The sequence below is a fragment of the Pollicipes pollicipes genome, unplaced genomic scaffold, assembly GCF_011947565.3.
Source record: "Pollicipes pollicipes isolate AB1234 unplaced genomic scaffold, Ppol_2.1 Scaffold_7231;HRSCAF=8579_pilon_pilon_pilon, whole genome shotgun sequence".
Classification (NCBI taxonomy): domain Eukaryota; kingdom Metazoa; phylum Arthropoda; class Thecostraca; order Pollicipedomorpha; family Pollicipedidae; genus Pollicipes; species Pollicipes pollicipes.
The window spans coordinates 42,279,052-42,291,102 of NW_023597034.1; the positions used below are offsets into that span (position 1 = coordinate 42,279,052).

The 12,051-nt window shown below is 45.1% G+C and overlaps 1 protein-coding gene across 3 annotated transcripts in view; it reads left to right on the plus strand.

Annotated features, from left to right (window-relative positions):
• The window catches only part of LOC119109281 (receptor-type tyrosine-protein phosphatase mu), a 103,209-nt gene that overhangs the window by 57,593 nt on the left and 33,565 nt on the right, over positions 1–12,051 (plus strand). For all 3 annotated transcript variants that reach the window (XM_037232874.1, XM_037232876.1, XM_037232875.1), the window contains 3 exons: positions 95–213; positions 5,341–5,527; positions 8,511–8,622. In XM_037232874.1, the coding sequence (XP_037088769.1) occupies positions 95–213; positions 5,341–5,527; positions 8,511–8,622 (418 nt within the window). The remainder of the gene's footprint in view (positions 1–94; positions 214–5,340; positions 5,528–8,510; positions 8,623–12,051) is intronic.

Consider the following 12,051-nt stretch of genomic DNA (forward strand, 5'->3'; position numbering starts at 1 on the left):
GCATAAAAGATTAAATTACTCGCACAAGCCAAATCGGATTATCCATAAAGATGTTGACTGCTTACAAATATAGAAACCCAGTTGTTGTGCGCAGCTCCTTCGCGGGTGACGAAGTTGGAGACCCAGCTGTCAGACCGAGGAGTGCTGAGAATAACCTGGGGTGTTCCACGGCAACAAAATGGCGTCATCCGAGATTACCGGGTCGTGGTTCAGGTAAGATGCGAGTAACGTCCCGTTCATGGGAAGATGAGAGTAAACCGTCGTTATGAGGTCAGAATTCTTATGTTGAGCTGATGACCTTCAATAGGGCAGGAGATGCTCGTCAAACGGCGCTGTAAGGCTAGTAAACAATCATGCTGAGTGCATCAATGTAATTGTAATTTGGCATCACAACGGTGTTCAAACTGTACCTCTTAGTATATTGAAGACGGTTAACATTTAAGTTTTCAATTCGTAATGCTGAAAACCAGAAGCTGAAGGCTTTTCTGTGCTATGCGGCAAACCGTATCATGTTTGTTCTGCGATGACGTTCGTGTTTTTAAAGGATGCCGAACGTCTGCATATCGTCATTCTTGACCTTCGCATTGAAAAGGGTGATCTAATTAGATTACGTCATAATCTTTACATTAAGCTAGAAACGTATAGCATACGGCTAAACATACACGTAATAAGACATATTTGAAACTACGAATTTTACAGTAAATCAGACTTCCAGGAACAATGTGCTCTTTTCCACCCTCGCTCTGATAAGGCGGATGAAATCCCCCTTAAGTTATTTGACGATACCTCTCGGGCGTATTGTGCGATCGCGCCCAAATTTAAAGCAGCCTATAGGGCATTGCGCCTCTTTTGACGCCACACACGTATTCCTAACTCCCCTGATTTCGGAGGAGCAGCGGTTTTTGAGCAACATTGCACGTCGATCTACAGCCGGGGTGGGCGGCGGGCGGCAACAGACAATGCCGCGGAACGTGCGCGGCGGGCCAACATTTGTAACATCAACCCGCGCCCAACCGGGGGGCCAACATTTGTAACATCAACCCGCGCCCAACCGGGGGGCCAACATTTGTAACATCAAACCGCGCCCAATCGGCGGGCCAACATTTGTAACATCAACCCGCGCCCAACCGGGGGGCCAACATTTGTTACGTTAGCCCGCGCCCAACCGGGGGGCCAACATTTGTTACATTAACCCGCGCCCAACCGGGGGGCCAACATTTGTTACATTAACCCGCGCCCAACCGGCGGGCCAACATTTGGTACATTAGCCCGCGCCCAAGCGGGGGGCCAACATTTGTTACATTAACCCGCGCCCAACCGGCGGGCCAACATTTGTAACATTAACCCGCGCCCAACCGGGGGGCCAACATTTGTAACATTAGCCCGCGCCCAACCGGGGGGCCAACATTTGTTACATTAGCCCGCGCCCAACCGGGGGGCCAACATTTGTTACATTAACCCGCGCCCAACTGGAGGCCAACATCTGTTATATTAACCCGCGCCCAGCCGGCGGGTTGACTTACCACTAGAATCTCCAGCTTCCAGACGCTACATGAGAAAAACAAAGATACCACTTTGAAGGTCTGGTCAAATCATGACGAATGCACACGAAATTTTTTACCTTTGGTCAAATGTGAGGCCTGCAGAGGACGCGAAATGTCAAACACGTTCGTTCCGATAGATGCAGTTATTACCTACGTTACCGCTTCAAGACGGACATCGAGGGCGCGAATGTAAGCGTCGAGACCGTGGGGAGTTTATCCCGACTATTCTGCTCGCCACATGGTCGGGTTAGAACAAGTCATCATTTAAATTTGGTCCACCAATAGCCTGCCATAAATATTTTTTTCTTCACGATGTGGTTTTGAATAGATTTATTGTACTGGGTGCAGTTGCCGGAAAGAAACATTCCAGGCAAAAAATACCTTTTTTGGCCGACGTGGAGGTCATCTGAGATCAACTCAGGTCAAATTTAGGACACATCCAGTTACAAAAAAGGAAGTGCTAACCGGGTCCATGTGACCAATACATTGGTTCTCTGTGGTCAGAAATAGTGTATTGTACATCTCAACGTACTCAATATCGCATAACTGTTGTCTGTATTACGCATAATCCATTCGATGATCGGCAATGTAACTGCAAGAAACTGGTACCCTTGTACGGTTAGTGGACTGGTACATTGATACATAAAGTCAAGACGTCATCAGCTTCACAAACACGATAAGGGGTAGTTACAAGTATCATACTTGTTCATACAGCCTCTCCACTACCAGCAACACAGGTCGTTGACCTTGGATAATCTCATATACCCTTGCATGTTTTCTCATTACCTATTGTAACCTCATTATGCCTTAGAATGATATGACATGTTTTCAGAGGAGTTTCCGAGATCTGTGTCCAAAATCACGTGATAAAATTGTCTCTCTTGAGCTCAGCACGTATTTTGCAGAGAATACCCATATATATATATATATATATATATATATATATATATATATATATATATATAGTTCATGACCTGGGCTAATGTCATGTGCTCTTTGGTCAATGATGATGTTACATGTAGGTTAGTACTCTTTTCCGAATATTCTAGTACCAAAGCTGCCAAAGAATAGTGCAAGTTTGGATTATTTAAGAAAAATGATAAATATTTACCTGACTCTGGGGCACTGACCTCACCATTTCCGAAAAATATGAAAATTACCAGTTAGGTACTGTCCTGTTCTGTTACTGTTACGAGTTGAAACAATAGCAAGGGACACAAAAAAAAACGCCTGTGCGGTCATATTGTTTTAGAGATTGACGTCTCAGACCAGACTTAGGTCACTGACATTGGTAGATCAAAACTTCAAATTCTTCCAAAGGAAGCCGAAATGATAGATCAACAGGCACGGAAAATTTCGTCTCACTGCGACCTTTCCTTGTTGACCTGTGCTTAAAACCGTAAGGAAGAAGTCAACTTCCCTCCGGCCGTACGCGGGCCAAAGGTGCTCTACACCTTGACTTTATGTCAAACACATTACAATATACACCATTGTCTAAGCATTGAACAAGGAGCACGTCTGTTTAGGTTTTGTGTCGTCAAGAGGTACAGTCTCGTATGTATGATGTGAGCCTGAAAAATGCGATGTTCACGAAAATTTGACCTGTGACCTGGCTCACTGGGGCTCATTAATAGCTCACCAACATAAAAAACTAGTGAGAACTAAGTTATCTCGACAGGGCCGATTCAGCGATGTTTTCGCTTAGCTCTATCTTTATTAGTTTGGAAACGACATGGGGTGTTGTATCGACCCCCATATATATATATATATATATATATATATATATATATATATATATATATATATATATATATATATATATATATATATATATATATATATATATATATATACATATATATACATATATATATGTATATATATATGTATATATGTATATATATATATATGTATATATATATATATATATATATCATCTCTCTCTCTCTCTCCTCTCTCTCTCTCTCTCTCTCTCTCTCTCTCTCTCCTCTCTCTCTCTCTATCTCTCTCTCTCTCTCTCCTCTCTCTCTCTCTCTCTCTCTCTCTCTCTCTCTCTCTCTCTCTCTCTCTCTCTCTCTCTCTCTCTCTCTCTCTCTCTCTCTCTCTCTCTCTCTCTCCTTCTCCATCTCTCTCTCTCGCTCTCTCTCCCTCTCTCTCTCTCTTACACAAGTAGTGAAACTGAGAACACAATGGGGCTTCGGATTTGCTCGCTTAGAATTCACGAGAGATTTCATAAAACCACCCGTAAACCAAAATAAAGCAGGTTCCATCCAGATGATCACATTTTTGACAAAGGTATCATTTGGCCACTGACGAGGGCCTGAGTGCCACCAGTATACTGAACAATGTCCGATTGGTCGCGAAGAAACCAAGTCATTAAAGAACGCATCAAGTAAAGGTTTGTGAAATGACCACTTGAAAGCTGTTGCTCGGCAGTGGGTCACGAAAGGTTCTGCCTTCTTTGTCTGTATATCTTCGCACTAAACTCAACTTTGTGTTTAACTGCACGTTTTTGCCCTGCCGCCGCCTCCTCTTTCTAAATGAAATCATTTGAAGTCTGCATCGTTATGCCTTCGTCACTATGCTGTTATTTATATTGGCATTGTCATGGTTCGGTCATGTCTTGCTGATCTCTATTCTTCCTTTATAATCACACCAAGCCACCATTTGCTGTGCATGCTCGATGTGTTTGCAATAAAAGGAACGAGCACCTGTAAAAATGCAATTCATCTAGATGGTGATAGCACCTGCATTTATTCGCCCCTGAACTACATATCCCCATAACATTTCAGGGATTGTAGCAGGCCAGCTGTGTTCTGGTGGTGGTATCACGCAATTTTGATGTAGAATGGCTTTAAGACGCGGATTGTTGCATTTTGCATTTTATCTTGCCAGAGTGCATTCGTATGAGAGGTTGCGGCTGTTAAACAGGGCGTCCCACCTTTGGGACATATCTAAAATTATGCGCTGGTAAAACCTCAGGACCATTTAGTCTAATAATGACAATGGGTAGTTAGTAGCACTGGGTATAATGACACTTGGTAGTCCCCACGACGGCAAAATGTACTGAGAGCCGTTCTCAGCTGGTACATTGTTGTTGACTGTTAGAGATAACACTTGAACTGTTTTAACCCGCACCTTGCGAGTCTGTGGGCCTAAAAGTGGCACCTCTACTGCTATGAATGACGTCAGCAACGTGAAGGCTTGTGGTTGGTGCAGCGGGCGGCAAGAGCCAGTTACCGAAAAAAGCATAGATTGAAGTTTGAACCAGTGCGTTAAAGACTATTTGATACTTCGTTTCCGAGAGCCACAATGCGCTTTGAAAAGACCTACTGTGCTAAGTCCCACGGGGAATAAATCAAAGCCTCAGTATAACAGTTGATTGGATTCGCGGGATAATAGCCTCATATGTGCAAATAGTTCTCTCTGCATAGTGTTTTGAGCTTTCGACGCGTTTATTACACAATCACCTTGTCAAATTAGTGTATTATAAACCTCACAGAACAAACAGGTTGGAGAAAGCAAGACAGATTAAATGCAGCTCTTCTATGATGGTGAGCAGGGAGGCCAACGGCATTCCTCTGGCAGGAGCAGCCATTTCAAATCGGAGTTTTGAACTATTTGGACAAATTGCGAGAAAACTACAGCTGCCGATCAAATAGCACGGGTCTGATCTAGCAATAACTGAAAAGTACAAAAAGGTAGCATGTCTGTAAATTTATCCTCGGATTTTGCAGCAGAGTACGTGAAACATATATAAAGGCATGCGCGTTAATCTGAGCGTGCTGCGTTGCAGCACCGGCGATATTTCGCATGCCAGCCACCAAGAGCTGATTTTAAGGATGCTGTGGACGAGCTCACGCGGACCCGCGCTCATGTGGTCCACCTGAAACACGCATTCTCCGAGTACTCAATCAGCGTCGCGGCAGTCACCGTCGAAGAAGGCCTGAAGACAGCAGAAACCGTCCAAACTGCTCGGAAGCGTGAGTGCTACCAGGCCGGCGGGGGTGTCGGGTGTCGGGCGGTGAGGGTCGTTACCGCGTTGTGGCTGCTCGTCCTATTCCTTCCAGTTTATGCATGTTAAACTATGCCGCCCGACGCCTGTGCTGCCATCATTATGCCATACTGTAGGGTGTAGCTGATTCCGCCGTGTATTTCCGATGCATGTCTGCTTCAATATCTTTGTGCTTTTCTGTAGTTCGTAGCTAATACCGATGTTTCATTCCAAGGGTAACGTGAAGTATTTTGTGTTCACACGATAAATGGCCTTTGCATTGATTCTAGAAGGCGTCGTGCGAACAGTCGTCATGAATAATAACGGCCTTAATGTTTGCTCAAATATCAGTACCTCAGAAACATATATTTGTGTGTGGTACAGGAGCTACTTCCACGAAGGATTACGGTGCAAAACTTTTTAAAACTTTTTAAGACCTTTCAGCATTGTTTTACTATCCACACACCTTTTATCAGCGATTTTCGGCGAGGAATACTTCGCAGATTTCAAAACATGTTTCCATGACTATGATATCAGTTTTACTCCACTACATTGTCCATTGGGAAACAAGGAGTACAACATATCTAATGCTGGGGCCCAAGGAAGGTGCACAACAAATATCGTTTACAAAGTCATTTTCAGGTTATTTCAGAGGTTAGATGCACAAAAGAAACCAAACACTCCGCAGGTTACGCTTCAACGGACATTTTCGTAATGAAAAAACAGAACAGAACCAAAGATGCGTGTTTTAAAGACCATATTCACGAAAGCCATCCATTTGTGCCTAGAGGCGCCTCCTGCGATGAGAGTGAAGCGATCATACCATTTTAAAGATAAAACACTGCAACGACATGTTGCGCGCTATTTTTTCTTCCGTGCAGTCAACATCATGCATATGATCACTGCATCTCAGAAGTGGCAGACGAAAGAGGAGAGACAAAAGAGGAGAGAATGGTTATTGCAGCACTCGGAAACCGTAGCCGCTAACAGCGGAACAACACCAGACGGCGGTACTTCGATGACGTACGCTCAAACCACTTGTCCCTCATCCCTCCTCCGAATACCTGGAAACGCTCGTGAAACATGCCTACATACGCCATAAAAGCATCCCCGTTCATTTAGGGCGGATACCAGCATTGTGGCCGACAGCTGATATTGATCACTCACTTAGCGTCCTCAGGTTCTTAGTCTTTTTCTCACACCCGCTTCACTACGCTGCAGCGCATATGACTGCACTATGGGCTTATCCCTTCCTTATGACGTCATAGTAACGTACCATTGCGTTATTCCGCGTTAACTCCATAAATAATCCGTTTAAGGGTTTTGTCGTTCTCCCTTTTTTCGCCTGGAAAGCCTAATTAGTTTCAAGACTTCAATGCCGCCCAAATCTATGAATTTGTAAACCTTACGCTATCGCGCTGTGTAAGTTGGGTCAAAATCAGTTGACAAACATTCCGACTATAACGGATCAAAAGTGCTCGGTCAAATTTGTCTTTTGGCAACCATCGCACCCTTCCAAAAATATTGTGGCGTGCGTTTTTTTTCAGGAATGAAGACCATGTTGAAAGAAATCGAATGCCGTTTGGCTTTTGATGGTTGGCCAAGTACCTGTTGAAAGATCGAGAAGGAGCCAAATTAGCCGCTCTGAACTTCATTTTTTACACATTCCTTATTCCACCAGCTTATAAACACCATTAACTGATCAACGTGTGGCAGGTCTACGTGGTTGTCCTTCCCGTAAGATATCCAGGCTCGGAGAGGGTGGTCCCGATAGACGACTTCCCTCCATCGGAAATGAGGTCAATAAATCGGCTACCACGGTAAGACATTACCATCCACAAAACATACCACAAAAACGGCACGTCTCAGGCCTACAAGGTCAACGGAAAGATCGTCTGGTTCACCGTCAGAAGACGCTGTAAACGAGTGCCCCAGGGAACCATCTGAGGCGATTAAAAACAAAATATACGAAACATCCTCTACTGATGCAAAACAGTCGAGCTCGCGATACATCTCTACTGAAAGCATCACACACAATACACAGTTGCAAGTGCCTTCATGGAGCTTGCGCTCCGCCCAACTCCGCCTCCCATGCTCACAGAACTACTCGCCTGATAACAAATGTCTGGCGTGTCTGATTTTTAAGCAGCATTCGAAACGGTCATAAAACACACGGACCAAAACAAATCATATTTTGCACGGTGAAGTCGCATTTTGTAAGCTCTAAACTACGTAAGCTGTTGAGTGCACTTGCAAGGAGCATTACATGTGCATAAGGCAGTACTGTTAGCCTTATTCCTCGCCGAATTATTAGGAAAAGGTACAGATAGACACGCATGTCTGATGCATCGATCTCTTCTTTCTCCTAGTTATTTGACGAGGAATGAGGCTAGTCGTTTCGTCTTAAGCTTTGAACTACCTTGCACCGGCTCTGCCGGACCTACATCGATTTAGAACAGGACTCAATCTTTGCGTCTCTGCAGGGTGCCCTGCTTCACTGTTTGCGTCACCACCGTCTGATGGGAACGGCTCGCACGAAACCGTGCGAAAATGAGCACAAGCTGCAGCGCATGTTATTTGCTGAATCTATGGTCTTCGGCCCACCAAACTGTTGTCCCAGACTTCGTCGCAAACTGAGCTCAGGATTGAGGTGACGGCTTAAAAACAACTAACTTTGTAATCAAATTCATGCCATAAATCGACATTAAACGGTATCATAACTAAAATGCATAATATTTCGCATGAGGTAGTGTGCATGAAGTTCTCCAAGAAAGCAGCAATCCTTAACGCAAGTCCCTGTGCAATCCTTGATGTGATACAGCAGCCGCTGATCATGGCAGCCCACGTGAGCTTCGGCAGTTGTCGGGAAACGATCTTGGGTCACTTGATACTCCGACGTTCCATCTCCCAGGTCCTTATGGTAATCAACAGTGGCAGTGCTTCGTAACCCGCAACGCGCACATTGTTTCCAGCACCGTCGGCCCCTGTCAGGGACTTCGCCACGACCGTGGGACCGACTTACATCCAGCTGACCTGGGCATGGCCGTCGTGTGACGCCTGGGGAGACGAGCGATCCACTCTAAGGTAAGTCAACATCGGCAGCGTTCTACTATCGCGTTCTGCTGTAGGATCGTCGGCTATCAGCCTTCTTTGCATATAGAAACGCGTCCCTATTGCGAGAATGTAGCCCCTAAAAAAGCATGTCTGAAAGGCTTGCGGGAAAATCCAAGCCCGCAGAGGTGCCTCAGGTGCCCAGGACTGGGCTGAAGGCAGCAGATCTGAGTCTGAAGACATTTCGATGATTTCATTGGACAAACAAAACTCCAGGAAGACTTTCTGTAAGATCTTTTTGCTCATTGGGTTATGCTGCCCTAAAAGTGGCGTGGTGCTTCCAAGTCTTAAAAGGCGTTCGCCCTAAGAGGGCTTCCCTTATGCCAAAAAAATGTTTTAAAAAATGTTCTTAAAATATAAAGGCTCCCCATCGTGCTCATCAAAATTTTCGTTGAGCAAGGTTTGTGAGGAGACGCTTATGGTGTTAAAAGAACACACACAAGCTTCCACACGACACAAGTTTTATGATCAGGCGGTGAAATTCCAAAGGCGCTAAAACGGAATTAAGGATCACGCAGCCATCAGTACGCGACAGAAACGAATGCTTCGGAAGGTGAAACTCCTGTATATGTGTTGCGTTTCTGCACCGTCGTAAAAGCGTCGTCGGGGCTGGCCATTTCCACATTTTGGTAGTTCCGCGGTAAACGTTGTGCCCAATCACAGCAGTCTCACCTGCCCTGTGGACCAAAATGAACACATCAGTGCTCGCCCGAACAGGGCAGGGTAAATGACCCCCTACGATTTTCTGAGGATACATCGCTGGCGTGCCTGAGCAGTCGTGCCCAAAGGTTTAGTAGCCTATAAACCGTTCATTTGGCGCAATTTTACACCAAAGATGTGCCCGTAGTGTTTGTTATAATTATTTCGGAGCAGCGGCGGTTTTTGAAGAGCGCTGCATGGCGGTCTGTAGCTCGTGTAAACTGCGGGCGGTAACCGACAGTGCAGCGGAACGCGTACGGTGCATTTATATTTTTGCATTATATAGGTCACGCATCATGAAGACATGATTAAAAACACATATCCCTGTGTAGCAGTGTATCCAGAATAAAATAAGAGACAAACTTGTGTATATTCTACGTTGCTACAAGTCATGGTCTCATATGTGTGCAGTTGCAAAGCTGAAGACGTGCAAATGTCGGTAAAATTTGACCTTTGAGCTGGCATAATGGGCTAATTTTTCAAAGCATCATAAAGTTTATTACCAAAAGTAGGACCCCGTTGAGATCAATCCACTGATTTTTCGGTAAGCTCTCTTTTAGTTTGGAGATGACAGGGGATCGCATTGTCTTCCCGCGTATGTGCCGGCGTTATGGAAAACGGCGGATCACTGGGGAAGTTAAGGTTGTAACGCCTGCTGCCAGAGAGCTGGTCTGAAGGCAGCATAAGCTGTTTGATGGAATAATTTCATTTCCACAACTTTGACTGCTCGCGTCAGGTAAGAGAACAATGTCATGCTTCTGACTTCGAAGCCAAATTCGAAGCCATAACACTGTCATAAGCCCAAGTCGAGACCCAAACCAGTGGCTCTGAAGCTTCGTTGTGAGAACCCGAAGCCGAAATAGTGGCTTCACACTTTCCAGAAGCTATCGGCTGTGAACATCAACCTGCGGGGCCAAAGACGTATTTAGTGATTTTGGATCTGAAGAATGCGGAATTAGAGCCGTCCCCATCATTTTGAAATAATGAACCCAAAGCTATATCTTATTATGGTGTACAGTGTTGTTTTGTGACAATAAACCAATCATTTCGTTAGCTAAAACTCCATGGAATCCAAAAGATCATCGAGGTTTTGGAAAATGATGCACCCCGAGTATAAGTATTACGGACGAAACTTTTTTAAGATTGTCACCTTTGTCTCGTGTGTTAGTATGCACACAGCGGTTCGAACAGGGAACTCGCCGGCCTTCGTTAGGTGTTGAACGGTCCTGGCAATAACCGGCTAGGCTTTGGCTTTGAACCATATGGGTGTCGCATAATCTAAAAGTTGTGTGCCATATTCGGGTAAATGGACGGGTAAGATCACGTGGCAAAGTCGCAAACGCAGTGAAAATTTACCCTGACCAAGCCAAAGCCAGCGGTTCAAGATGCATGAGGCCATGGTCGGTCATAATTCATGAGCCATATTCGGCGCCGAAATCGAGGCCGAATTCCGTCACTAAATAATGATACAAAGTCAAAGCCGAAGCCAACCGCTCCCAACGGCATAATGCCCGCCATGGAAAATGGTTCAAAAGCAGAGCCAACACTTAAACCATTACAGAAAGCCTCTGGCTTTTCGGAGCCGAACCCGGCTTTGTCATACATGCCTCAACCAAGTGTGCATTCCTTCAAGCTATGTGGGTGATTGGGGCTTTAGGACGTATTCACATGCTGGGGCTACATGGTGTTGCCTGCCTGTCAACCTGACAGGGAGGGAAGGCACCGCAGGAAATGGAACCCTGTGCCTCTGGATTTCCAGACGCGCACCTTAACCATGACAGTGCCGGTAGGCCATTTCTTGCAGCTGGTGCTCGCACCTAATGGACAGCAGCAAAACAAAAACTTGCATTTTTGCTTAAATAAATACATTTTTCTGAAAGTTTTGTGCCTTAAAAAATGCATGATGGTTTTTTGTGTTGCACTTTGGCCCAAATATCAACCATAGGCAGCGAAGTAAAACCGGTAAGGATGCTAAGCGTTCCACTGTCATGACAGTTTTGCAGGATCGGCTGTGCAAGCCCACGCCGTATGTTCCTGGCGTGATGTGGAGTTTGCGTTGTGTGGCATGGTTATCTTTTTCGTGTAGATTAATCATCCAGGTGTGGATGTCATGTAGTGTTGTCAGTGGTTTTATGAAATGAGGTAAGCAAACTCTGTAAGTTGTTCGGTGCACTAGCGAGGAACATTAGTCACATAGATAAGACAATGGTATTAGCCTCATTCCTCGGAAAAGCCTGGAGAATGGAGATATAGTTAGGTTGATATTCCGGCAATATGCCTATCTCGAAACAATAGCAGAATTAAATAATCTCCCGGTTTTTCCGAGGAAGAAGACTAATGCTGCTGTCTTATCTAAACCAAATCTGAGCAAAACCTGGATTTTTTTTTGTGCAGTGTTGATGACGCCTTGACGGAACTTGAAGCCGCTTCTGGAGAGGGTCTCCCGATCGAAAGTCGTGGATCCGTCCGTAAAGCATGGTCAACAGAGAAGGTCCAAAAAGTTAGGATTGTGTGAAAGTCAACCTTTCCTTCCCTTTTCCACTATCCCAGTCACAAGTATTGAGAGCCCAAATCGACACTGGGAGGCCCATCTCAACATTGTGGGGCGACGGATGGTAGGCAGAACATTTGATCCGCAGTAATTAAAAGGGTGTATGTCACCTTTTTGTGCTTTTCAGTTGTCATTAGATCAGACGCTTTCCA